A 26,797-nucleotide genomic window follows, 5' to 3' on the forward strand; every position below is an offset into this window, starting at 1 on the left:
GCATTAATCCTGCAATGTGGCAGCAGCATAATCTTGGGGACTAGGCTAGCAACATTTTTGGATGTTTAAATCAATGTTGAAAATATTGAACACTTCAGCAGTGTACTAATTCATGGAACAAAGGTATTCTAGTAGTTGCCTTTTGTGGACTATGGCTCTGGAAACCCACTGGGTGGCCCTGAGCAAGTCATGCTCTCTCAGCCTTAGAGGATGGCAAAGGCAAAGCCCCTTGGAACAAATCGTGTCAGGGACCAGCACAGGTCCAGGGAACACCACTTGGAGTATCATTGCTTTCGACTGCCTTACTTACAAATCTTCCCTTTACACAGTTCCTGGCGTTTATAGATTGTGCAAAACCTTAGCTCCAAAAGAAAACAAATGTTTCATCAATGCACCCCCTCCCTCATTTTTCTGAAGAGCTTCAAATTTTTCCACTAGAAAAAAGTCAAAAATCTTTCCATTGGAAAAATAATGAGGGTGGGCAGGGATGGATTCTGGGCCTTCACAGCACTCTTCTTTTGGCTCCTTTTACACACTCTGCTACAAGTATTAAACAAGTTAAATCAGATTTCCCCCTCATAAGTCCAGATTTATATCTAGAAGAGACTTCCCCCCCCCTTTTGCTTAGGATTTGCCTTAAATTAGAATAGTGAGTTCAGCTAGATGACCTTCAGGTGACCTCCAGTTATAGGATTTCATTATTATCTATTGCTTTTCAAACAATTAATACCAAGCTCAGTTCATCAATTGTTCCTCTCCCTCTCCCTCTCCCACCACAGTACAAATAGGAGTAATTTCATCAACAGCAGTATCAGTGCATCAATTCTTTTCACTGTCACCGCTGGCACTTTAATCAATTAATACAGGATTGATTCATTTGTTCTCATGCCATCACACATCCCTGGCCCCTGTTATTGAAAGGATAGCATTACCATTATTGCTAACATATTGTAATATGATATCAGACAGAATTTTTATATCCTTGAATTAGACTCAGAGGTAAAGAGGAAATAGCTAGGAAGCACTGCTGAAAATATTGGTGTCTGATAAATATTTAGTGTATTTTCAGATGCTTTCTTCTCTTTAAACATTTTAGTGGAAATATTGTTTTAAAGGGAAAAAAGGAAACCTCTCATTTAACTTGCATAAGGATTGATCTGGATGGAATTATTTCTCCACTGATAGTGTCCATAGGAAACATTTATAACCATAGTAGAAATACAAGAAATCCTGTGTTATCTCTGCCTCTAGAAAATGTCTTTGATGATTTGCCCAGTGATGGGTTATTTACATGAAAAAACATAATGCTCCTCTGGAGTCCAGGTTTACTGCAATCTGAATCCATCTTTACAGTTCACTTGTATTATCTGTCTTCTTCTCAGTTGTTGTGTCTTCTTGGGTGGTGGCGATATTTAGTTTGCATTTCCAGTCTGAGTCAGCAAAGAGTGTTTGCAATGTAATACAGTCTAGTTATGAAGGTAGAATGTGTAACTGTACTAAATTGTATAATAGTGGCGGGTTATAGGCCGCCCAAAAATACGTATTGAATACGTATTAGGGTTAGGAAGGGGCGGTGCTTCCGCACCCCCCTAACCCTAATATGTATTCAATACGTACAATATGGCAGCGGCCATTCCACATGGCTGCCGCCATATTGACGTAACGGATGCTCTGCATCCGCACGTGGCGCACTGGAAGTGACGCCGCGAGTGCGCCCTTTGGCACTTGCGGCGCCTCTTCCGGGGCCCGAGAAGGAGCGTGATTTCCACGTTCCTTCCTCTGAGCGTCCGGGAGCCCTGCGGTGTGGCAGCTGCGGCTCCCGTACGCCTCAAGCGGCGGCGGTGGGACAGCGCTGCTTCTCGGCGGTATGTAACCCACCAGTGAATCTAGGCAATAATAACTGATTTTATAGAACCATCCTTCCACATTTGTGGGTTAAGCATTGACAGATTTGATTATTTGCCGATTACTGTATCTGCCGCTGGTGCCCTGTGCTAATTTTAACATAGACTTTGATAGCATTTGTGTCTCTGGGAGGAAATCAAATTAAAGTCGGACCTCTGTATTTGTGGGGAATCTGCTCTGGGACCCTCCACCCTGTGGATACGAAAATCTGTGCATGCTCAAGTCCCATTACAAGTAATAGCGTTGCGGCGTGCACATGCCCACTAGTGCATTCCTGTCAACTCGCCATTAACTAAAATGGGGGCTTGCCATCTGCAGATGGTTAAATCTGCAGATGGCAAGTACACCAATAAGGAGGGCAGGCTGTAGTGGGGTAGCTGGACTGCATGTTTGTTTCTTTGCTCGCTCACACATGCAGGTGGGTAAGGGGAAGGGAGTGGGATGGGGAAAACACATGGAGGGAGGGCATGCATGTTCACTTGCTCACTTGTGCGGGTGGGAAAGGGGTGGGTTGGAGAGGTAGAATGAGGGAGGGCACATATGCTTCTTTTCTCACTCACGTGGGCAGACAGAGGAAAGGAGATGGGACATTAGAATACAGGGAGGTTGCATGTGTTTCCCTGCTCATGCAGGCGACAAGGAGGGTATAGGCGATGGACCGGTGTCCCCCTTTCCCCTCCTCCTGTCCCATCCCATCCCATCCCATTCCCTTCCCCCCTCCCACCAAAGTGAGCAAGTGAACAAGCGAGGGAATGTGCTCATGGCCAATCCATGTCACCCCATGAGTGTAGATAGCTCTTTGTATGTTAAAAATGGTTTGGAGGGCCTAGAGATATTCACACTTTTTTCACTTTCACAGGGATCCTGTGCCACTAGCCCCCATGAAAGCTGGGGGGCAACAATATTTTATTCCACAATCTGGGAGCAGTTGCTGAGAAGGCTCTCTCCCAGATCCTCACAAAAAGTGCCTGCGATGGTGGCGTGACCAAGAGAAAGCCTTCTCCTAAAGGTCTTAAAATTCAGGCAGGCTTATACAGGGAGATATGATCTTTCAAAGTTTGACATAGGGATAGGTATCAGACCAACCTCCCTCTGCCTGAGCCATGATCTTTCAGGGAAAGCATTACTGTTGTGTTTTGACACACATTTGGATAATACACAGAATCCATTTCATGAGAAACTTCTTAATGATCTGCCCTAAGGCTTCCACAAACATAATTATCCCCACCTACCCGTCCTAGTCAGTTTTATGCCACAGCTGAGATTAAGAACACAGTTGCACCCAAAATATATGGTTAATCCCCCTCCCTTTTCATTAAAAAAGCAGACTACTGTACAAATCAGAAATGCGAAGAAATCATTCCAGATGCCCTTACATTGGAGACACTTCTTTTGGAACCCAATGACACTTTTAGACTCCACAAAAATTCTATATCTGCTAGAACTGCCTTTCTTGTATTCATTCTTGCCCCAGAAAAGCACATTTCTCCATTCCTCCTGATACATTTTTTTTACTTCTGTCTCCTAATGAACTCAAAGACACTAGCAGGATTTAACTTCTGCTATGACCTATGTCTGAACCACATATTTGACAAACCAGTTTTTCATGGATTTATCAAAATGCTTGAAATTACCTAAATTTCTGGTATTCATAGATTTTAGCAAAAGCTTGTCAAAAATTGGACAAGGACATTCACCCTTTTAGCTGTTAAGAGCTGTGTGGGTAGGCTTTAGTCACCTGTAACATAAAAAACATAATCCTATACATGCTTGCTTGGGAGTACAGTGCGCCCGTGTGTATGCAGGCACACTATACACAGCTTCAAGCTTACGCTGAAGCCACGTGTCAATAAAACACATGGTGCACGGTGCCACGAGCATATGCCCTATTGTTTTCAGTGGGGCTCGAGCATACATGGAATTCCCCTTACATGGGGGGGGGATCCAAAACAGATCCCCCACATAAGGGAAGGGCTCACTGTATATCCCAAATAACTTATTGTGTAGGTATCTCTTGGAATTGATCCAGTGTCTTTTTTAGATGCTATTATTTTTACAATATGCTGTGCCATTCTATATCAACATTTACATAATGAAACAGATACTTATTTAACATACTAATAAACTCAATTGAAATCAATGAGACAGATGTCCAAGTAAATATGTTTAGGAACAGGACAGAAGAAATACCTGATTTACTTGCAGTGATTCCATTCATATAAAATGCCACTGAATTTACACATATTTTTAAATTTTACATAAAGACCTGATTCCAAATGCTAGTCCCAACTGGACCCAACAAATCAATGGAGCATCATAAGTGTTGACTTATCAAATTCCCATTGATTAAGCCAGCCTAGCTTAAAATGTTCTGAAATTTATTTGAAGACGTGCTTTTGTGAATAATGTGAGTGCAAAAAACTAAAGTTCATAAACCTTTTTGCAGTGCTGCTGATAATTTTAAAAATAGCTAAATGGGCCATTTTGAATTCAGACAAGAAATCTAGGGCTAAAACACTGTATTTCAGCTCGATATTTTAAACAACCAGCCTGGTAAGCTTTGTTTTCCTTTTTAGAAATGAGGAAGGGAAGTGGAGGTTTCTGAAACCTATTCTCAACCCTTAACAGAGAGATGATTGCACTTCTAGCATATTTATTAAGTTCCCATTGCTTCATCCACTAATAGGATAAACACCAGCAAGCTGTGCATACTATGCTGAAAACATATTTTGAAAGAAAGCATGTATTAGCACAAGGAGCTCCCCGTTTTCTGTCTTTTTTTTACAGTGCAATTAATTATTGAGTTCATTAATTAATGAACATATTAGAGAAAGACACCATTACTGACGAGGGGAGACCTGATATATTACTGAGTCAATAAAGTATTGAACACAGAGAGGGACCCTTTGGTAGATTTTTCCCCCTCCCTTCATTTTGTAACCTACAGTCACATATATTATTCTTGCCTAGTCAGCAGTTTTGTGGCTGCTCTTATATTTCATATTTCTAATTCCTTTAATCAGTGATAGGTACAACAGTGTTTTACAACCTTGCTAATGAACAGTTGGTCAGTTGGAACACTTAAATGTCAGGTGTAATACAGCAAGTTCCTCTCCCCTCATTCCACAGTGCTTTTTAGAGTCTAATATAAAGCAGCAGCAGCTGGAGATAAAAAAAGACACAAGGTTTCTGCAGAAGACAGGAGTCACTTGGGGAAAAAAAGACAGCCAACACTTATTAGAATCTACAGAATAAAGGAAATAATATATAAAACATCATTTATGTTAATACTTGTAGAAGTAGTCTGTATTCTCCATATATGCTCACAAATATCACACCTATTTGATTGGGGCTGCTGCCACACTGCAGAATTATTCCAGACACCACTTTAACTGTCATGGCTCCATCCTATGGGATTTGTAGTTTGTTGTGACACACTCAAATTCAGGAAGTATTTTTGTACTTAGAGGGTGCTGCCATCTGCATGTGAGGAAAATACTATAAGATCTTTCTTCCATGAGATAGTATATCGCTGAAACGTTCAGTAACACTCATTTAAACTTAATGTCCAAATATGTTGGTAGCCTAGACCCCAAGACAAGGCTACTGCCACACAGCAGAATTATTAGTGCAGTTTGATACCACTTTAACTGTCATGTCTCCAGCTTGTCAAATCCTACAATTTATAGTTTGTTGTGGCACCAGAGCACTCTGACAAGAAGGCTAAATATCTCACAAAACTTCAAATCCATAGGATGGAGCCATGATAGTTAAAGCAGTGCAAATGGCAATAATTCTACAGTGTAGATGCAGCCCAAGTTATATTGAGTATTGGGCCCAAACAGACAGGCTAAAATAAAGCTGCTTTGGATCACTTTGGAGGTGTGCTGTTTAAATGCTGTATGCATCCTAAGAGGTTGGAAGCCGCACCAAAGTCACTCTCCAGCCCTAAGGACTAGAATGCAGCAAGGGCGCAGCTTCTGGCCTCTTAAGATGCGTGTGTCATTTAAACAGCAGACATCCAAAGTGACCCGAAGCAGCTTTATTTTGGTCTGTTTGTTCAGGCCCTATTGTAATCCATCCCTGACCTACAAGGGACTCTGTAGAGTAAAATTCAGCTTGCTCAGTGTGTAAAGTACGGAAAGCAAAACTACTTCCCCCCCCTCTCCTTGGCGCAAAAGAAACATCTATTTACACACAGCCTTTTTTGTATTCAAGCCCGTAGCACCATCTCTAAACAACCTGATTTTATACATATTTACCTGGAAGTAAGGTATTTCCAAGTTTATTGAGATTTCCAAGCAAGATTGTACTGGACTGTAGCCAAAATCACCATTTTGAGACAAAGGTAGTTAGTTCCTATAATGTAAAGATTCACAATTATATAAATCAGTTGAGGCGGCATTCAGGAAATTCTGATGTTCTTGCAATTACAGGTATCAGCCCCCTCCCCCTTGCCTTTGACCCTGAAGTAATCACTGGTTGCATCTAAATTGGTGGAGTGATCATTTCCTGGCATTTCGAGTAGTTACAGTACATTGTTAATGTGTGAATGATGAATATAATTCCCTCCATTTCAAAAATCTGTGTGCAAATTAAGTCTAAATGCATGCCATAAATTTACTAGTAGTAGCTTAAGGAGCATAGATCAACTTTAGCACTATTTAAAAACTGAGGTGGTGGCCTAAAAAAAAATCTGGCTTATTATTTATGTATTTGCTTTATAATATAAAGAAATTATCTAATTTCCCCCTCCAAATTAATTGTCCTATTTGTACCAGATTCATTTCAGCCCCACTTGCTTAAATTCTGTTTTAAGATGGGAAGAGTGGTTGTAAAGGAAATATGTAACTTGCCAAAAGGCAAATGCCTGGTGCCTTGTCAAAGGAATGGAAAGATGAAAGTCACTTTGTGTCTTTGGAGTTTATTTGAATGTTAATCTCTCTTCTCTGTCATTGTGCTGGTGTTTGGGAACACACTGAGTCAGTTAACATTCTGGATTACATCTCTTACATGTTTCCAAAAGCAGGGGGAGCCCAAAACATTGGAACTTATTATTAACAAAGTCAAGGGTGGCAAAGGAGACCTTTGCTCTGTATTTATGTATATATGAGTACCTACTAATTCATGGTTCTAATTAACATGGGATGTTGTAGTGTGAAAACAACTCACTTAAAAAAAAATCCTTTGGCTATTTGAAAGTTAAACCAGAAGATTTGTGTGACACATATTTATTCTCCTGCATTTAAAACCCTAAGGTGGACTTTGGCCTGTACTAGTTAAAACATGTATTCATTTTCATGGGATGATTTTATTTATTTATCTTTTTATTTCAAGGTTTTCTATCCCACCTTTCTCCCACAATGGGATTCATTGTGATGATGATGAGGATGACTTTGTGCATCCTCTAACTGGAATTGCTCTGTGACTATGATAAAAGTAATTTTTTAATGCGCCCTCCCATGGCTTCATTTAAACAACAATTTATTTCATTTCATGCCATGTTTTGTTTAATATGTATTAAAACATATTAGGGAGCCCTAGTGGTGCAGTGGTTAAATGCTGGTACCGCAGCCACTCACAACCACAAAGTTGTGCGTTCAATTCCAGACAAGGGGCTCTTGGGTCGACTCAGCCTGGCATCCTTTCAAGGCTGGTAAAATGAGTACCCAGCTTGTTGGGGGCAATTAGCTTACATGTTGTAAACTGCTTAGAGACTGCTTAGTTCAATATGAAGTGGCATAGAAATGTAACTGCTGTTGCTATTATATATACGAGAGGGAAATGAAAATGACAGTTATTCTACAAGCAGATATTTGAGGAACAGCGAAATCCTTCCAGACATTTCTATTTTATACCCTAGCTCCAAAGGGCTGTCATGGCATTCTGTATATTCATTAGGGTTGTTCTCCATCCCCATTTTGTGTTGCTGTCTCTTGTCCCAAAAAATCAGCTCTAGACAAGGGGGCCTTCCAGAGAAGTGTGTAATACATCTGAAAGATGTAGATTCTAGGAAGAAGAATCAAATACCTGCTCTTCCCTATAGGCTTGCAACCATTTTTCATGATCATTTGGATCGCGTTCTGATTCTGTTATGATTCTGATTCTGATAAGAAGCTTATAGAAGATGGTTTTCCTTTTCTTCTTCTAGGCCATTCGCTGTACATTGGTAAATTGCACGTGTGAATGTTTCCAACCAGGGAAGATAAACCTGAGAACCTGTGATCAGTGTAAACATGGCTGGGTTGCACATGGTAAGAACAACCTTATTTTTCTTTCTCCTTCTCTTATTTCCCTTGGGGTGTCTGTCTGAGTGTACATGTAATATAATTATAACATTAACTAATTCTCTCTGTGTGTGCATGTGTGTACATCATTGCAGTGTGAAAAGTTGTGCATTGTGGATTGCGTTTGGCATTTTGTCTTCTGAAGAGGAGTCAAGGGTAGCAAAGTGAGGATGAGTGAGGATGCTTTTGTTTCAACACAAGTAGCTTAAATGAGAGTGGAAACAATGAGTGTCTCTGAAGATGCCAGCTACAGATGCTGGCGAAACGTCAGGAATAAACTCCTCTGGAACATGGCTATATAGCCTGAAAAACCTACAAAAATCTAATGAGTGTTGTATACATTACAAACTATTTTAGCTTCTACAAAGTAGAAGTGCTCAGTGCTCAGAATTAGCCTTCTGGTGAAATGTCTTCGTATTCGAGGTACACAGTTCACACATGCACATTTCCCTACACATGGTGGGCAGGGCAATGCTCCTCTTGCTGAGCAAAAGTGGACTATTTTATGGAAATGCAATATGGTCACATACCCTTGTAAACTATGGCTCTAGCTGGTTGAAAGGGAGGGACATGTAACTTCTGAAGAAACCAAATGTCATCCAAATGCTAATCCAGGGGAGGAAAACCTGTGACTCCCATCTTCCTGGGCAGACCACATTCAGCCCCCAATCCATAGCTATGGAAGGAGGGGAATCTCCACAATCTCCACTTAATGCTGAGAGATACCAGTGGGGATTCCTCTACACCCAGCACCCCACCCAACACTCACACACATACAGTGGTAAGCAGTACACGAAGGAATCCCTGCAGTTATCTTACATCATTAAGTGAAGATTGTTTAAACAAGCTAACTTCACAACCAATACTTTGATGATAGCAAGCTGTGGCTAATCAGAATCAGAAGTTTCCAAAATAACAGCCACTTCAGAAAGTGAAGGAGGGGGATAATGAGTTCAAGGCTGCCTGTCCCTAATGTGGTTTGCTATAACATCTGAATCAAGCCATAGGAAATAAAGTCTACACTGGTAGTCCATTGTTTTATTAGTAAAAATAGTCAGTTAAATTTGCAGCCAATAATACATTTATAGTAGGTTAATCCTCTTTATAGTACCATTGTACTGTGGAGCTCTCAATGCATGTAAGAAATAGGCAATAATTAATAAAGTGTGATAGAAACTGAAAAACATTAGAGTCTGTCTTTCAGAACCTGGATAACAGAAGGAAGGTGATATGTTCTACATGGGTTTAATAAAGCCTTGGTGATGATTCACCCTCATAAATGGTGTTACGGTGGCCTAGATAATCTATAACACAGGGCACAACCCGGAAGGTATGTCTTGTTTGAATCTCTACAACTGTAACTTGCATGGGTGAGGGACCATGCGCATATTTTGCCCACCACTACCAATGCTCCTCTTGCTGAGAACACTAGCACTTCACTTTATAGTTAGTCTATGCTAACAATGTTAACATAATGGTCCACCATAACTGTCCAGCTACCAGTGTGTTTCACTGGTAGCAGTTTTTATACCCTTCTCCTTCACCAAATCTCGAAGCTGTTTTTTAAAGACCAACAAATTTTTGACAGTGTCGTTTAGTGGTTTGAGTTTTAAACTTTATGACTCTGGAGACTAGGATTCAAATCCCTGCTCAGCCATGGAAACCCACTGGCTGACCTTAGTCAAGCTACACTCTCTCAGCCTCAGAAGAAGGGAATGGCAAACCTCCTCTGCACAAATCTTGCCAAGAAAACCTCATGATAGCTTCGCTAGGTCAGGCCCCATCTGGAATATTGTTTCCAGTTATGGGCACCGCAATTTAAAAAGGATGTTGAGAAACTGGAGCGTATCCAAAGGAGGGCGACTAAAATGGTGAAGGGTCTAGAAACCATGCCTTATGAGGAACGACTTAGGGAGCTGGGGATGTTTAGCCTGGAGAAGAGAAGGTTAAGAGGTGATATGATAGTCCTATTTAAATACTTTAAGGGGTGTCATATTGAGGAGGGAGCAAGTTTGTTTTCTGCTGCTCCAGAGAACAGGACCTGGAACAATGGGTGCAAGCTGTATGAAAAGAGATTCCACCTCAACATTAGGAGGAACTTCCTGGCAGTAAGGGCTGTTCGACAGTGGGACACACTCCCTCAGAGTGTGGTGGAGTCTCCTTTGGAGGTCTTTAAGCAGAGGCTGGATGGCCATCTGTCGGGGATGCTTTGATTGAGATTTCCTGCATGGCAGGGGTTTGAACTAGATGGCCTTTGCGGTTTCTTCCAACTCTGTGATTCTATGTTAGTCAGAAATGACTTGAAGACAGACAGACAACAACAACAACAACAACAACAACAAATTTTAAACATCTATCATTAATGGAATTTTATCTCCAACCAGTTTCAGTGGGAAGAGATTTGATATTCAAGAAACTCAGGGTACTGTACATGATTTTACATCATAGTAAAGATAAATATTAGGCTTAGAGACAGTACAGTAACATCCAAAAATCCACAAAACAGTGATACCTTTATTCGGTCATCATGCAGGCAGGCCTCTCCTCCTTCTGGTCATGTGGACACTCCAGCAGATAAAAATTTAAGTTTCATTAGCAAGACAAAAAGAAATCTCCCTCGTGCCACCCAAGTCCCCCCCCCCCCCCTTTGTGAAGCTACATGTTCCTTAGTTAGGCAGAGAGCAGTGAATTTCTAAAGAAGCCCTCAAAGTTTTTGCATTAGGAAGCATTTTTAGGATTAGCCCAAGGTCTCCCCACATTATTAAGGATTAGATGTCTAAAGATGTCAGCTTTCACCTTTTTAATCTAAGTACTGTATCTTTAGTGTCACAATATTCTTTTGAAAAAATGTATTTAAATTTTCTTTTTTAATTTTTTTATTAATAACAGACATCACATTATAAACATTGCAAGCATATAAACAAACATACATAAAACATTGGTTTCAATACCAAACTACAAAACAAAATAAACATACAAAATAACAACTATGTAAATCTAAAACATTATATTATTTAATTCTAATATATATAGTGGCCTCCTCAAAGTAAATGCATATTTTACATTACTAACCATATCATATCTCCTAGGTATACATCTTCAAATAAAAAGGTTTTTTACTTCTTAATTAGTTTTTTACTTCACAAATTTTTAAGCATTCCCATTCCCTTTCTGTCTTTTTCTTATCCAGATCCTTTAGCGATGCAGTCAATATATCCATCTCCATTGCTTCTTCTAATTTATTTATCCACTCTTCTTCTGTTGGGAAACAAAAGGTCCTTTTTGATGTCTTAGCTGGAAATAAATACATTTGATTTGTATCACAATCCCAAAATGTGATTGAATAGGAAACAGTTTATCATACAGGCAACCTGCTGAACTTTTCGCTGTCCTTTTTGAGAAGTTTCTAGGAACAGAATGGACACTAGTTAGTTTAAATTTTGGCTAGTTTCACTTTCCATTCATTACAGTAGGGAGAAATCAGGCTTCTTAAAAGTAAACTTTTTAAAAGTGAAAACGTGGGATCATGACAGGGTAGCTGCCCCCACAATTGTTGAAGAGGATGTGAAGCTTGCAGTGTCCAAGTTTTCTTTAAAGGTTTTGCAAATATTTCCATAGCAACTTCATTACTCTCAAAATGTTAAGTGTCCATGGCAGGTTATACTTTACGTAAATTTTTAACAAATATATATATATTAGGAACCCTGAAAACAAACACAAAATCTAATCCAGATACTTTAGATATTGCCTTAATCCTGGTTAAGCAGATTTTGGTTTGAAAAGTCATAGATTTCTTTTTTAGATGTATTTCAGGCTCAAAACAGTGTAAACATTCACCTGAATCCTAGTAATCATCCCTACTATAGTAGACTCATTGAACCAGTTTTTAAATTGTGAGTCCCACTGATTCAATAGATCTCTCCCAGTTGGAACTACTGAGAGAGTGTGACCTGCCCAAGGTTACCCAGTTGTGTATAATGGCCAAGCCGGGATTCAAACCCTGGTCTCCAGAGTCACAGACCGAACCTGAAACCATTTAGTCATATTTCACTACTGAGAGAAATAGCTTAATCAGATTTTTAAGTTCACAGTACATAACATTTGACAGCTTTATAACTCTATGTACTATATAACCTTAGCACATAAAATTCCACTATAACTACAAGCCTCTCTGCAGTTAGGTACCAATTGGCATTTATTGTCTTAACCGAACCCTAGCCTACCTCATAGGATTGTTGGAAGGATAATGAGGTGGGTTAGGGAAGAAGAAAATGGTGTGTACACGTCTTTGAGACTTTGGATGGAAGAAGAGGAGAAAAATATGCAAACAGATAATTTTTGGCTTTGGGACTTATTTTTGGATAGGCTCCTTCTCCAATATATACTTAATTTCCATTAACTAAGGTCCAAAACACACTGCAGAAATAATGCCGTTTGAGACGGCTTTAAGTGCCCTGGCTCAATGCTAGGCAACTCTGGGAACTGTAGTTTTGTGAGACATTTAGCCTTGTTTTTGTCTGAGAGCTCTGGTGCCACAATAAACTACAATTTCCAAGATTCCTTAGCACTGAGCCATGGCAGTTAAAGAAGTCTCAAAAAGGATTATTTGTGGAGTGTGTTTTGGACCTAATTTCCCTGTTGTCAGTCTTTCATTGGCATTTTCTATTAAACTTAATCTCAGTTTATCCAGTGCAAGATGATTTTCCCCTCCAAAACAAGCTCTCTCAAGCCGTGTGATGGATTCTATACAATGGGTAGCAGGAAGGGAACTTTGGAGACATATGGTCGTCTACTCATTTTGGTTGTTGTTTTTTCCTTGCCTTTCCTGATTATAACAAATGTTCCTAACACATCTCTTAGTTTCAGTACTTAAAATTCCTATTCAGGAGATGGGTATATATGTATATGATAAACAGAAATTTACATTGGAGAATTGCATCCTGCCAGCATGCTTAAATTTCTTGGTCCTCTTTGAATAAATCCAATCACTGTGTTTACATTTTGTGGCAAAACAAGGCTGGTGATATATACAGATATATTTTTCTCAGACACATTCCAAGCATATGTATATAAATTAGTACCTTAAGCCTGTGGCAAGTCCTCTTGACTTATTTAGTTTAGCTGCTCTCCAGAATCTTTAGACGGATGTTCCTTGAAGGCTAATTAATGTTTTGCAGTTAGAGCACTGGGTTTTGAAATCACAGAACAATAAAGGATAGAAGAAAATTTGGTTCTGTTCTCACAGCACTGTAAAAGTACAAAGTTTGCATTTTCCGAATCAACACACAGCATAGAAAGCATGTATTTTTGGTAGCCATACTTTTCAGAAGATACGAATGCATTCTGGGGGGGGGGGGAGGGAAGGATTATATACAGTATACACACTATATTATATATAGTATATAGGGATGCGGTGGCTCAAGTGGTGAAGACACTGACTCTGTTGATTGCAAGATCGGCAGGTTGGCAGTTTCAGTCCTGGGTGCCACATGATGGGTGAGCTCCCATCATCCCTTGATGAATAGTAGCTTTCTATGGATTTTATCTATCAAAGAAAATAATTTCACACCTAGATATTGATGATAATGGCATTAATCTAATATGCCTCTATGATGAAATCACAAAAAACTATTATAAATGTTCATATTTCTGTCTTTGTAGTAATTTATTCATCTGTATTGGTACTTATTTAGGTTTTTTTTTAAAATTAAAAAAAGATAAGCCTTCTTATGTTTAATGCTGTATCTTAGGGTGGGAGAGGCTATACCTCCCCCAGAAAGGATACCCAATACTTTATTTTACAAATGGCTGTAAATCTGTTCAGGATCATGTTGATTTACAGATAATCAAAATAACTCATCAGGCATTAAACGTGAATGTAAATGTACATTCCATTTTGTTATCAAATTCAAAATGAGTATCATACTTGTATTATGCCACAGCACAGTTCCCAATGAAGCAAAAGGGCACATAGAGGTATCATGAGAAAAGCAAGATATGTTGTAAATGCCACTTGTCAAAGCTCCTTTAGAGCACACCCCATTCCCATTATGTTTACTTCCATAATCAGTATGCTTAGAGGAAGCTTCCAAGTTTCATCATAAGCTGAATTCCTGATGTAAAGATCAAATGACAGAAATTCTTGACTGTTTTCAGTGCCAAGATAAGTTTATGAAATGGATGGAGAGAAGAAGGAGACAGAGCTATGGGAAACAGAGAACTTGGGGGTGAGAATAAGAAGGTTGTTGGTTGGCACCCCACCTCCAAAAATGCACACAATGGGTTGCAATATCTTGCCTCTTTTACTGTTCACATTTACGGTGACTCTAAGCTGAACCTATCATGGAGTTTTCTGAGGTTGAGAGATTGTGATTTGCCCAAGGGTTTCCATAGTCAACTGGGGATTTGAACCCTGGTCTTCAGAGTTGTAGTCCAATGCTCAGACCACTATGCCACACTGGCTCCTTTTATGCTACACCACTATAAAGGTATCATTCCACTTTAACACCGGGGCAACATCCTATGGAATTCTGGGACTTACATTTTAGGTCAAGAGCTATAGCACCTTACCAAACAATAGCCAAAGAGCTCTAGTGCCTCACCAAACTACAAATCCCAAAATTCTAGTATGCTGCCATGGCTGTTAAAGTGGAATCATAGTGCTATAACTTTATAGTCAACAATGACTGAACAATCTGGAGCTTTACATCCTGGTCCAAATAGACCTGGAAAGGAAACAGTGTGCTCTTTGTTTGATTTTACTTACATACAAATTCATACCACATCTTTCTGCTATACATGCATGGTACAAGACTGATTACATCAATTCAAATTGCAATTTTAAAAAATTGTCTACACAGTACGGCAAAAGGCAATCAAAAGTACAAACCTCATGGGGCAAGGTTTCTGTAACACTGGCATGAGCACTGAAAGAACCCTGTTTATTGACTTAAAAGTCCTCACTTCTACCATAAGAGGGATATGGAGAAAAGATTGCTCACTGGATCATAAAAAACAAACTTCCCTGGGAGGAAATAGTCTGTCAGCTATCTTAGTACCAAGCCAAAGTCTTTTGAAAAGCAAGAGCTAACATATAACTTGGGTAAGTCGAGGTAGGGATTTTAAAATCATTTTCTTAATGTAATGGCTGTTTTAGGAGAGATCCTTTTACTATTTAAATCTGTCTGTTAATGTTGTTTGTGATCAATCTGATCCTTATGGTTGAAATAACAATAAATTAATCAGAGTAGTGTAAAAGTGTGTTGTTTGATTACTTTCTTTCTATCAAAATATCCATTTCATTTCTCCAAAAACTGATAATGGGATGAAGTGCTTTTTGCCTTTGAAACCCATACATTCTGAAGGTTTGAAGTGCATTTTGGTGAAGTAAAATGGACACAAAGCCATGTTTACCTATGGAAAATGCACATTGCTACAAATGAAAAAATGCAAATAAATTTAATGAGACTAAAGGAAAACATTTTTAAAAAATGTAGAGAGGAAAGTACTAAAGGAATAACGTGCATTTTGAGAATATGTATAAGTACAGTGGGCCCTTGATATACACCATGATTTTGTTCTAGGCCCTCCCATGGGTACCAAAATCTGTGGATACTCAAGTCCCATTAAATACAGCAGATAGCAGAACGTTGTCCCTTATATAAAATGGCAAAATCAAGGTTTGCTTTTTGAAATTTATATATATTTTAAAAATATTTGTAAGCCAAAGAAGCTTTATGATCTCAAAAGAAGCAACTCATGCCAGCAGCTGTCCAGAGTATTCTGATTATTGTAGACAATTAGCTAGGAGTATTCTGGCCAGTGTAGATGAGCCCCATGTCTTAGCACAGCCATTGGAAGGCTGAGAGGAATGATAGTTTCCTCTTGGGAGGCATTAGGCCTCTAACCGATTCAGCCAAAGCACAAATAATTTTTATTTTCCTACTCTGTGATCATGTGGCCAGCATGATTGCACAGAATACTGTTTACCTTCCCATTGAAGTGGTACCTATTTATCTACTTGCATTTGCATGCTTTTGAACTGCTAGGTTGGCAGAAACTGGGACTAGTGATGGGAGCTCACCTCATCATGCAGCACCCAGACCTTGAACTGCCAACCTGCTGATCCTGCAGTCAACAGAGTCAGTATCTTAACCACTTGCCAGAAACAAGAAATTAAAAAACAACAACACACATTTACACAAATGTTTTAAAAACAATTTTTAAAAACTTCATTAAAATACTATAAAATCAAAAGTTGAAAACTGATAAAACTTACATATAAATGAGAACTTCCCTTGCTTAACTATTAAATTCTTGCTCAATAAAAGATATCTTTGCTTGTCAGTGAAAAGAAAGCAGGGAGGGGGCCAGCCTAGCCTCCTATGGAAGGGTGTACTTGAGGGTGGGAGCAACCACCGAGAAGGCTCTCTTTCATGTCCTCACCAGGTGAGCCTGTGGTAGTGGTGGGGCTGAGAGTAATCTTTCCCCTGATTAATTGTAAAGCTCTGGCATGTTTAGATAGTAACATCACATTTCCAAGGATCTTCCCCTCATTCTTCTACTTTACAAATTGAAACATATCCATGACGACAGGACATATAGGTGCTCAGAGTTCATCACTAGGATGTGCTAGGATAGACTCGGTCAAGGAGGTCGTGGACATGAATTTGCAAGACTTAAGAAGAGCAGTGGAGAACAGGGGATCATGGAGTCGATTCAAGGGCAGTTAACAATGGCAACAACAACAACAAAGATGTACTGTTGCGAAGCATCTATTAACCTCTCCCTTGATTACTCAGTTTCTTGCTTTCTGGAGAACTCTTTCATGTTTTAGGAACCATGAGACTATTAGAACACACCAGATTTTTGCCCCCCCCCCCCCCCCGTTAACTCAGAGGGTGCACCACTGTGGTGGGATTTACTACTGGAAATTGTGACTGGATTTACCAGTTCTTTTTCACTTACCATTTCCTTCACCTAAGCTGCTTTGAAGCTGTTTGAAGAGGGGGGAAATATTTAAAGTTCAAGAGTCCTGTAATGGTTTGAGCATTGGACTATGACTCTGGAGAACAGAATTCAAATCCTGGCTCGGCCATGGAAGCCCACTGGGTGGTCTTGAGCAAGTCACACTCTCCCAACTTCAGAGGATGGCAATGGCAACCCACCTCTGATGAAACGTGCCCAGAAAATCCAATGAAAGGTTAACCTTAAGGGCACCATAAATCAAAAACGAATCGAAGGCACACAATAACAACAAACAACTCCCCCGTTCTTTAGAGATGGCAATTGTAGCCTATCAGCATAAGAACTGATTCATCAAAAGGTTCATTCGGTGGCAGGATCAGTGTTTCTGCTGGCATAAATGCAGCTTATTGAGTTTTGACCCTTATACTGTAGTGGTAATCCTACCATCAGTGCTGTTTAATGCTCAGGCCAACAGTTCCATAGCTTGTAATGGCCTCTGCTTACCACTGTTGCTCTTAAAAAGGAATTGGTTGTTTCTCCAGTGAATCTCTGGTGTTTAAAGGATTTAAAGAACTAGACTGTTTTAATTTGCTTCCAGCAGAAACTTGGCATATGTTTTTTCAGCTTGGAGGAAGATTTATTTATTTTTGAAATGGTTTAAATTGGCTAAACCATTTCCTAGGTCTGGCGTTGTCAGGCAAACAAGACTTTTTTAAAAGGGAGATTCTGAGACATGTTATAGGGTGGGTTTTTAAAAAACAGTTAACACTGGCATTTTATAAGCATTTTGATTTAATGCAGATCAGTGCTACCGAGGATGGAAAAAGAAACTAAACTAAAAGAGTAACAGCTGAAAAGTTCTTTTTCAAGTTTCATAACAGCCACTTTTTGTGGCATTAGCAAAAAAATAGTAATACAATAAAATAAAGAAATTACCAGCTCTTCAAGACAGTGTTAAGTCCTGTTTCTTTCAGTCAGGAAAACACACACATGCTTGCATTTCTTCCGCTGAAGCAACTAGATTTGAACCTGATCAACTCTGGTCAAATTGTGTTTTCTTTTCTTTTCATGTGCACATGCCTCTAATGACATTTCCTAATTTCCACCACAATTAAAAACATTTTTACCTTTTTTTTTTTTTTTTGGCTTCATATCTTCTTGCCACTGAGGGTGCATCTATACTGCAGAAATTATCAAGTTTGACATCACATTAACTTCTGTGGCTCAGTGCAATGAAATTCTGGGAATTGTAATTTTGTGATACATTTAACCTTCTGTATCAGAGAGCTCTGGTGCCACAACAAATTACAGTTCCCAGAATTCCAGAGCCTTGAGCCATGGCAGTAAAAGTGGTGTCAAACTGGATTATATCTACTGTGTGGATGCAGCCTACGTCATCTTTGACATCTCCACCTCTTTCCCTGGTGCTCATACATATTTCCAACTAGCTTTACTGATTCATATTTCATTCTGTTATAAAACAGAAAATTCCTGCTCATGAAATCCTAGGACTTTTTTTGGATTGGTTTATAATTCCATTATCTGTCTTTCAAATATCTTGTTAAAGAGAGCATAAACTTTGCTTTGCTTTCACCTCTTAGTGCATCAGGACTGCCTGAAGATTTTTACTGTAATCACATAGGAAAATTGTGATGCCCCCCTTAATTTTCAGGCATCTCACTTAATGAATCAGTTACATCTGTGCCCAGTATCACACCTGAACAATTCTTGTGTTATTTCTACTATGTAGAGTGAGTCAAGGAACAGGAATACAATGCACTGATTGTCTGAATAAAATGGTTGATGCTTTAGTTTCTAGAGACATATATATATTTCTGTTTGCTAGATTTTAAAATCAAGCTGTTTGATAAAAAATGCTGACAACTTTAAAGTTGCATCTGTACTGTGGAAATAATGCAGTTCAACAACAGTTTGCCTGCCATGGCTCCATCCTTCAGAATCCCTGGATTTGTGGTTTTCTGGGGCAGAGGAGGCTAAAGACCTTGTAAAACAACAAACTGCAATATTCCATAGAATGGAGCTACAGAACCTAAAGTGGTGTCAGACTGCATTACTGTATATACTCATACATAAGTCTTGAAATTTTAGTTAAAAAATTGATCCCAAAAACCTGAGTTGACTTGTCCACGGGTCAGTGTAACTACTGCACTTTGACTCTTATTTAAAAACAAAAAGGAACTATCTCCTGGTGAAAAACAAGAATGTAAACTTTCCTGGAAACACTGACCCCTCATCTGCTATCTCATCCATCCAGCCTTCAGTTTGAGTTCAGTTATGCCTTCTGGAATTTTGTAAGTTCTTTGGCATTATTTTCCTTTGCTTCATTCTTTAGATACTTTGTTACATGCCCCTAAGTTTTACCCTCGACTTTTCCATTGGTCATAGCAAAATCCATAATTTTGGCCGTAAAATCTGCCCTCGAGTTATACATGAGGTCAACTTATAGTCGGTTATATACAGTATTTCTATCACATAGATGCACTGTGGTTGTACCCACACTGCGGTTTGATACCACTTTAACTGTCATAACTCTATCCTGTGTAATCCTGGGATTTGTAATTTAATGACCCAACAGAGCTGTCTGACAGACCAGGCTGGATACCTCACCAAAATACAAATCCAGGAATTCCATAGGACAAAGTAATGACAGTTCAAGTGGTGTCAAACTGCTTTATTTCTGTAGTGTGGCAACTAGGTAAGAGTGTTCTCTGCACTGAAGTTAATTAGCTGAGTTGATTCTTAACTACCTTGGGCCCAGGCTATCAAAAAATAAATAATGTTTTTCCATTCAAGAGTGCCTAGGCTCTAAGATCTCCAGGAGGGTCATTTTCTCATTTTGCAGCCCTCGGTGGTATAAAACCTAGAGGGTGCTTTCTTGATGGCTGTTCTCAGGATCTTAGGATCTAAAACTCCCTTACTAAGGAAGCTAGACTGGTTCTTTCTCTGTATTCACTCCACAGGCAGCCAAAAACGTTTAGGAATGAAATATTTCACAAAAAGACTTGTAATCAATTGTTGCTGTTAAATAGATTGTTGATATTTTATTTTTAACCAACACGTTTAAATTGTTTTAATCCGTTAGTATATAGGGCAACTGCATTTTGACAGTAACCTTCTGTATGTACTTTCTAGAGATCTGTACTTATTTTTATCTATATTGGTATTAATTTTATAAATCATTTTGAGTCTCTGTTCTGAAGAGAAAGGCAGAATAATAAATAAATATTGGATTCTTTACCCAATCTCCCCTTTTGAATTCTTATCCCAAAAATGTTGTGATAGGTGATAGCATTTGATAGCTGTGTATTTTTAAAAAACACACATCTATTTTGTTTATTTCATCACTTCCCTGAATCAGATGGATTTTCTGACATGGTTACTACCTGTTTTTCCAAATTGTGTGCTGATGTCTTGTTCTGTTGAATGTTGTAGGCTGCAATTTTTGGAATCTGCTATAGTTCAAAGATCATCTAGACACCTGTTTCTTTGCATGGATATTAAGAGGACCCTAGAAGTGTGTATCTCTAAGATCTTTTTCTAATAATGGTTAATCAAATTTTCTCAATTAATATTTGTTCTTAGCCTTCAGTACCATATGCATCTCTTGGTGATCATTCTCCCTAACCTTCCAAGCTGATAAAGCTATGGTCAAATACACAGCTATCAAAATAATAATAATAATAATAATAATAATAATAATAATAATAAAAAGATATGGTCAGAGCTAGCACAGTCATTTCTCCAAACAGCCTCTAGATAGCTCCATATGGTAGAACTCTTCAAACAGTAGAGAAAAGAGGGTAGGGGGATAGTGAAACTGGCCTTGGCTGGAAGGAGGAAGGAGAGGGAATTGCTGAAAGAGCATCGGTGGGACAAACTTATTTATTTTTAAAAAGACAAGGCAGGGAGAAAAAAGGTAGGAAATTGAGAAGAGAAAGAGCAGAAGGAAAGAGAAAGAGGACTGGGATGAGGCTTGAGGGTTTATATCCTATGTCAGACTGATGTGTCTGGTAGTGATTTAGTAAAAGAAGTTAGTGAAGCTAGAACATTGTTCAGGACCGTTCCTACAGCCAATTGAAAAATACGCTATTTGTTACATGGGCAGACCAGTTGAAATAGTGATACAGGGTACAAAGTGATTGTGATATTCAAACACACATGCAAAGATGTTTAAGGATGTCCGTACATGCACTTCTGCATAAGTGCAGCAAACAAAATATTCTACAAAAACGTGAAGCTACTAGAGAGCATAAATCTTTCACACTCCCCTTTTATTGTACACATTAGAATGCCCAGAGCTTCTCTATGCAAGGAAGGAGGTACTAAGAAAAGGCATGGCCCTTGAAGAATATCATGCCCTTTTTATCAGATTCAATAGTTAATTAGTAGCAAACTCTGCAAATTAAAAATGAATATGGTATTCCTATTTTTCAAGCTGCTTCAAGCATTTGTAAAGGACTTGAGAAGCTTTGCAGAGAGCTGTGCAGATTCTATTTCTGTTAAATATTATCTGTATGCATAATCATTGTATCATTAAAAGTTCTTTTATATTTTACGTTTGTGACTTGGAAGGTTTTTCCAGCTCTGTGTATGAGGAAATAGAGCACTCATATAAGTTTTAGATTGTCTTCCATATGAAAAGTGAGAAGCCATTACAGATCAGCAATTTTATATTTTACAAAATATTATAACACATCCTTGCACAAACTGGTGTGTCATAAAATTTCTTTTCAATGGACTTGAAGTTTTTAAATTTATTTTCAGTTACTGTTGTTTAACTGATCAAAACTCAGCAGTCTTGATCCTGAGCATATCCACTGATATAAGCATATGCTTTAGTTGAACATGTTCATTTGGATGCTAAGCTACAATACTTTCAGTCTCTGGAAATCCATTTGTCTGTGTGGTGTAACATTTGTTTTTAGTAATGGTCAGCTCTCAAGGGAAAAAATGAAAATGGTTGAATTTCTGTGTCTTTAAAATTGTTACTGTTGTGTGTTTAGAAAACAACAGCTATTGTACATGGTTTGTGACTGAAATCTGGAGACATTGTTTACATGTCTTCAGAAGACAATGTCTTAAAATCCCTATTTTATAGATCCACTTCTGTGTGAATTTTGCAATAAATTGTGATTCTGGGGGATTCAAATGTCCCATCTTCCTGGATGAGGGTCAAGATCAGGGAGTGTCTGCAAGTATGTTGATAATATTAAAATAAACTGTTCTTCAGAATTTCAGAACATGCATCTTAATTATCAGAATCAGTTGGATCAAACAGATGAGTTGGATCAATGTTGGATCAAACAAATCAGAGCTTTGAAAATAGCTGGATTTTAGAAAAGGCAGCACTCTATTTGCCTTTAAGAACACCTTATGTTTCTTCACATGAAGTGCTGTGACTTTATCATTTTATTGCACTTTATTACATCATAAAGTTTTATATCTCACTAATGATCCTTCAGGAGGCTTAATTGTTTATAGGAACATCTTAATTAAGTAAAGTTCACCAGGTTAAACAGAATACAAATTGAAAGTGTTACAAGCGAAACAAACCTACCACTATGTTGAAATGTAGCACTATGAAATTAAAACAGCAATTTGATGGCTAAAATAAAAATGTCATATTCCCTTCATGTGTTAACATTGACCTGGATAACTTTGCCTCTGAATTGATGTATGCTGGGTCAGAAAACTGCTAGATGGGACACAATAACACTTTTTCTTCAGGCTTGGGAATTTATTTAACAATATCTCTATTATTTTCAGTAAGGAATGTACCTCAGATTAGTTGAGCAACCCCCCAAACTGTCTTAATTATCTTATTCCCAATCAGATTTCAGAAACAAGGAATGTATTCTGGATTGTACCCTTAGCAATGCTAAAGATTTCTGTAATTACAATCTAATTGACGGCAGTCAAATTTGCTGGAGTATATTTAATCTTGAGCTGAAGTGTGAAACGGTCACAGTAGATGAACTTTATGACAATCGTGCACAAGTGTCCTGTTTAGTTGCAGGGCACAAAGGAAGGGTGATTAAAAAGGATAATCATGACCCAAGGATCGTCATATCTTATGGACCTTATAACAGCGTGGCTAGTGTCATTTATGAGGGGGTGCTTGTAAAACTACCTTAATTAACTTATATTCCTCTAATTACAATGCTTGAAATCACTATTGATTTATCCAGCAGTGCACACTGAATATATCAGTTTGCAAGTGTATTGCATACCCAGGCAGCATGAACAAAGGCAATCAACATTTGTTACTGCAGTAGTAGGGATTCAGGAGTGTGTGGATTACTTTTTTGTGTTATTCATTCATGCTTTTCTGTACAGATTAATATCCCCTAAAGGAATCTACACTGAGCCCTTTGTATCCACAGATTCTTTATCTAGGGATTCCAGCATCCATGGCTTGAAAATATCCAAAAAAACATAAAAATTCCAATAGGGAAAGCTTGGTTTTGCCATTTTATATAAGGGACACCATTTTACCACCCTAATGTCTATAATGGAATGTGAACATCCACAGATTTTGGTATCCATGGGGATTCTGGAACCAAACCACAGTGGATCCCAAGGGTCCACTGCAAAAAGGTTTTTGGAGAAAGTTGTAGAATATATTTGTTTAACTTATAAAGAGAATCATTGTATTTTTTTTGGACCAAGGCATCCTAGGAAGGATAGCTCTGCTTAGGTTACATTACCATGAACAAACAGCAGAAGAGTATTGAAAAGACCATTATATAATATTGAAGATAAAGAGCACAAGAAAATAAGCATCTATTGAGGAGTTTGGGGTCTGTATGAGTTGGTGTGAGCTTTTCCCTATGCTCTCATGGCTAGCAGCACTAGTTACGTTGTTGAGAGCCTCTTCAAGGCAAAATTTGTATAGGCCCTAATACACTGATAATGGTCCAGGGATGTCACAGGTACTCATTTTAGCAACCAATGGAAGGATGCAAGGCTGAATGGACCTTAGAGCCCCTGGGATCGAACTCACAACCTTGTGGTTGCAATACTGGAATTTAACCTGTACTGGTGTCTACAGTACAGAGATTGAACCACTGCACCACCAGGGCCTATCCTGGATAACATATTTAACACAGGAGATACATTTCTTCATAGAAATACAATGCACAAGACTGGCTAGGCAAACTGCTTCATCAAATTGCTCTGAAGTAGTAGGGAGGGAGGCTGCTCTGTTAATTCAGGTAGGAGTGAAAAACAGTCTTCTCCTTAACTATTTAACAACGTAGGGGGGAAATGACAATGGAACAAGCAATTGTAAAATTTAAAACTGTGCATTCTTTTTAAAAATGACTGCATATATTTTATGGCATCAAATACAAAATAAATGTTTATCACATAGTATGAAACTAAATGCAGCATAAATATAGAATATAGAGTATATTAGGATGTAGAAGGTTGCTGTCCCTGTCTACTTTTCAATGTTGTTTATAGTAAGAATATAATTATCAAGTTGACTGTATTTCTTGGGATATAATGATCTGTGAATAATTCTTCCATAAAGATTGCATATGCTCTGTATTGTGGTGGGTTTTTTTTAAGTGGGGCAACTACATGGTATTACATGGTATTTCCCTATCCAAAATAATGCATATTTAGTATCAATATGTCAAATATATTTGGTTTTCTTAGGCGGGGTATAGACCGCCGCCAGTAGGTCCGCGGGGGAGCCGGAGCCTTCAGACGGCCCGACTCCCGCGTGGACCGAAAAAAGAAGCTCCAAAATGGAGCTTCTTTTACCGTCGCGTTTGCGACGTAGCGAGGCGCCAGGGGTGCGCTCGCTACGTCACAAGCGGCGCGACACGTCTGGACACTGTGCGTCCAGTACGTAAAGATGGCGGCGCCAGTATGAACAGGGTGCCGCCATCTTGTACGTATTCAATACGTACTAGGGTTAGGGGGGTGCGGAAGCACCGCCCCTTCCTAACCCTAGTACGTATTGATGACGTACTATTTGGCGGTCTGTAAACCGCCGTAGATTTATTTTTCATGTTGAGTATGTTTGTACATATACCTACATTACTGACTTCATAGTCTATATCCAATGAAAAAAGCTGTTGCTTTTGAAACTGAGGTCCCAAACAGACCGACAGTAAGCACCAGCTTGGGGGTGGTGTGGGGATATGGAGTTTAAATGACACATACCCCAATGCCACCCCCAAACTGACATCATGCTGTCCATTCGATAGATGGCGGGCAGCACTGCCATGCTCTAGCAGTGTGGCATTTATATGCTGCACGCCATAGGAGAATTTAAAGTTGAGGTGGCAGCTGAAAGGGCACTCTTTCGCTAGCACAAAAAGGGGCGGCACTTTGCCACTTCTTTTTGAATCATGCCTCCCCTTTAGGGCCGTCTGTTTTAGCCTTTAGATTGCTAACAATCTATTCATAAATAACTTAAGATGTGCAGGCTAAATTCAAAATAAGCTTCATTTTGTTCAATGGAAATTACTCCATTGTAAGTGTGAATGCAATTGTAGCCTTAGGGCCAGGGAGGCTTCAGGGTGGTTTCTGGATGTGCGGTGTCAAAACACCACGCCGCGAAGCCACTGGACAGCAGCATAAAAGGGCCATTTGTTCAGCTCCTTAGTCTCTAGGATGTTATAGAGGCTTTTGTACAACTCAATATTTATGCCATTTTAACTTCTTCTCTACATTTATTTTGTGAAGGACCCACTTCCAGTTTTTTAAAATTTAATTTTAGAGTTGTTGTTTTTAAAGAATATCATTTGTTGGGCATGGAAACCCTTCAAGTAGTTTTTAAAACTCTTATTTTGGAGCTGTTGCTTTTAAATAATATCCTTTAGTAGGTGTACAAAAAGTCAAAGTAGTTTCTATTGCTTGTTTTGCAAGCACAATTTTAGGACAAAGCTTTCCTGCCCCCTCTCCCTTGCTTCTCATGTTTTCCAGTCATTTTTGAAAAGAAAGAAAGGAGGGAGGATATAAAAGAAAACACCTGTTTAGCTTGGAGGAGTTGGCGAAGAAGTCTGTTTTCCCAATAGGCCAAAGCGACCATCACAGGGCCCCTTAAAAAAAAACACGGGGTGAATTGTTTTTTAATTTCATGCGAGGATTGGCAGAAACTCTGACAAGCACTTCTTCATATTTTATTATGTTCTTGTCTGGCAGAATCTCTGTCAGGCAAAAACCTTGTCAGCGGAAAACCTGTCGTAGGATCAGAGGAGACAAAAACAGGTGTCACACAGGCAGTCAAAACTGAAAAGAAAAAAAAAGATTAGGCTAAAGAGAAAGAGGCAGACAATTACATTAATGCCATTGCTTTTATCTTATAGATGTGTGTTATTATCTCGGGGTGCTGAGTGCGCAATTGCCTCAAAGAAAAGTAGACAGGAGACAAGGGGAAACTTGATAGTTATTAACTGAAGAGGCAGTGTGTCAAAGCTGGATGAGGTTCAAAGTTTTGCAGAGGGATGAAAAAAAATTGCAGACAGCAAGCATCATATGTGAACAAACTGTGCTTCTGCTTTCGGCTACAAAAACCCAGTAGCCATCTAAATTTTTCATCTTGGAATCAGATCACAGAGGCAGAAATTAATGAAGATTTTTGTTGACTGTTTTTAAATAAC

At 38.8% G+C, this 26,797-nt stretch overlaps 1 protein-coding gene across 2 annotated transcripts in view; it reads left to right on the forward strand.

The window, feature by feature from the left end:
* Positions 1-26,797, forward strand: part of BNC2 (basonuclin 2) — a 333,536-nt gene that overhangs the window by 163,438 nt on the left and 143,301 nt on the right. For both annotated transcript variants that reach the window (XM_042452219.1, XM_042452220.1), the window contains exon 2: positions 8,057-8,159. In XM_042452219.1, the coding sequence (XP_042308153.1) occupies positions 8,057-8,159 (103 nt within the window). The remainder of the gene's footprint in view (positions 1-8,056; positions 8,160-26,797) is intronic.

The sequence above is a fragment of the Sceloporus undulatus genome, chromosome 2 (assembly GCF_019175285.1).
Source record: "Sceloporus undulatus isolate JIND9_A2432 ecotype Alabama chromosome 2, SceUnd_v1.1, whole genome shotgun sequence".
NCBI classification, from domain to species: domain Eukaryota; kingdom Metazoa; phylum Chordata; class Lepidosauria; order Squamata; family Phrynosomatidae; genus Sceloporus; species Sceloporus undulatus.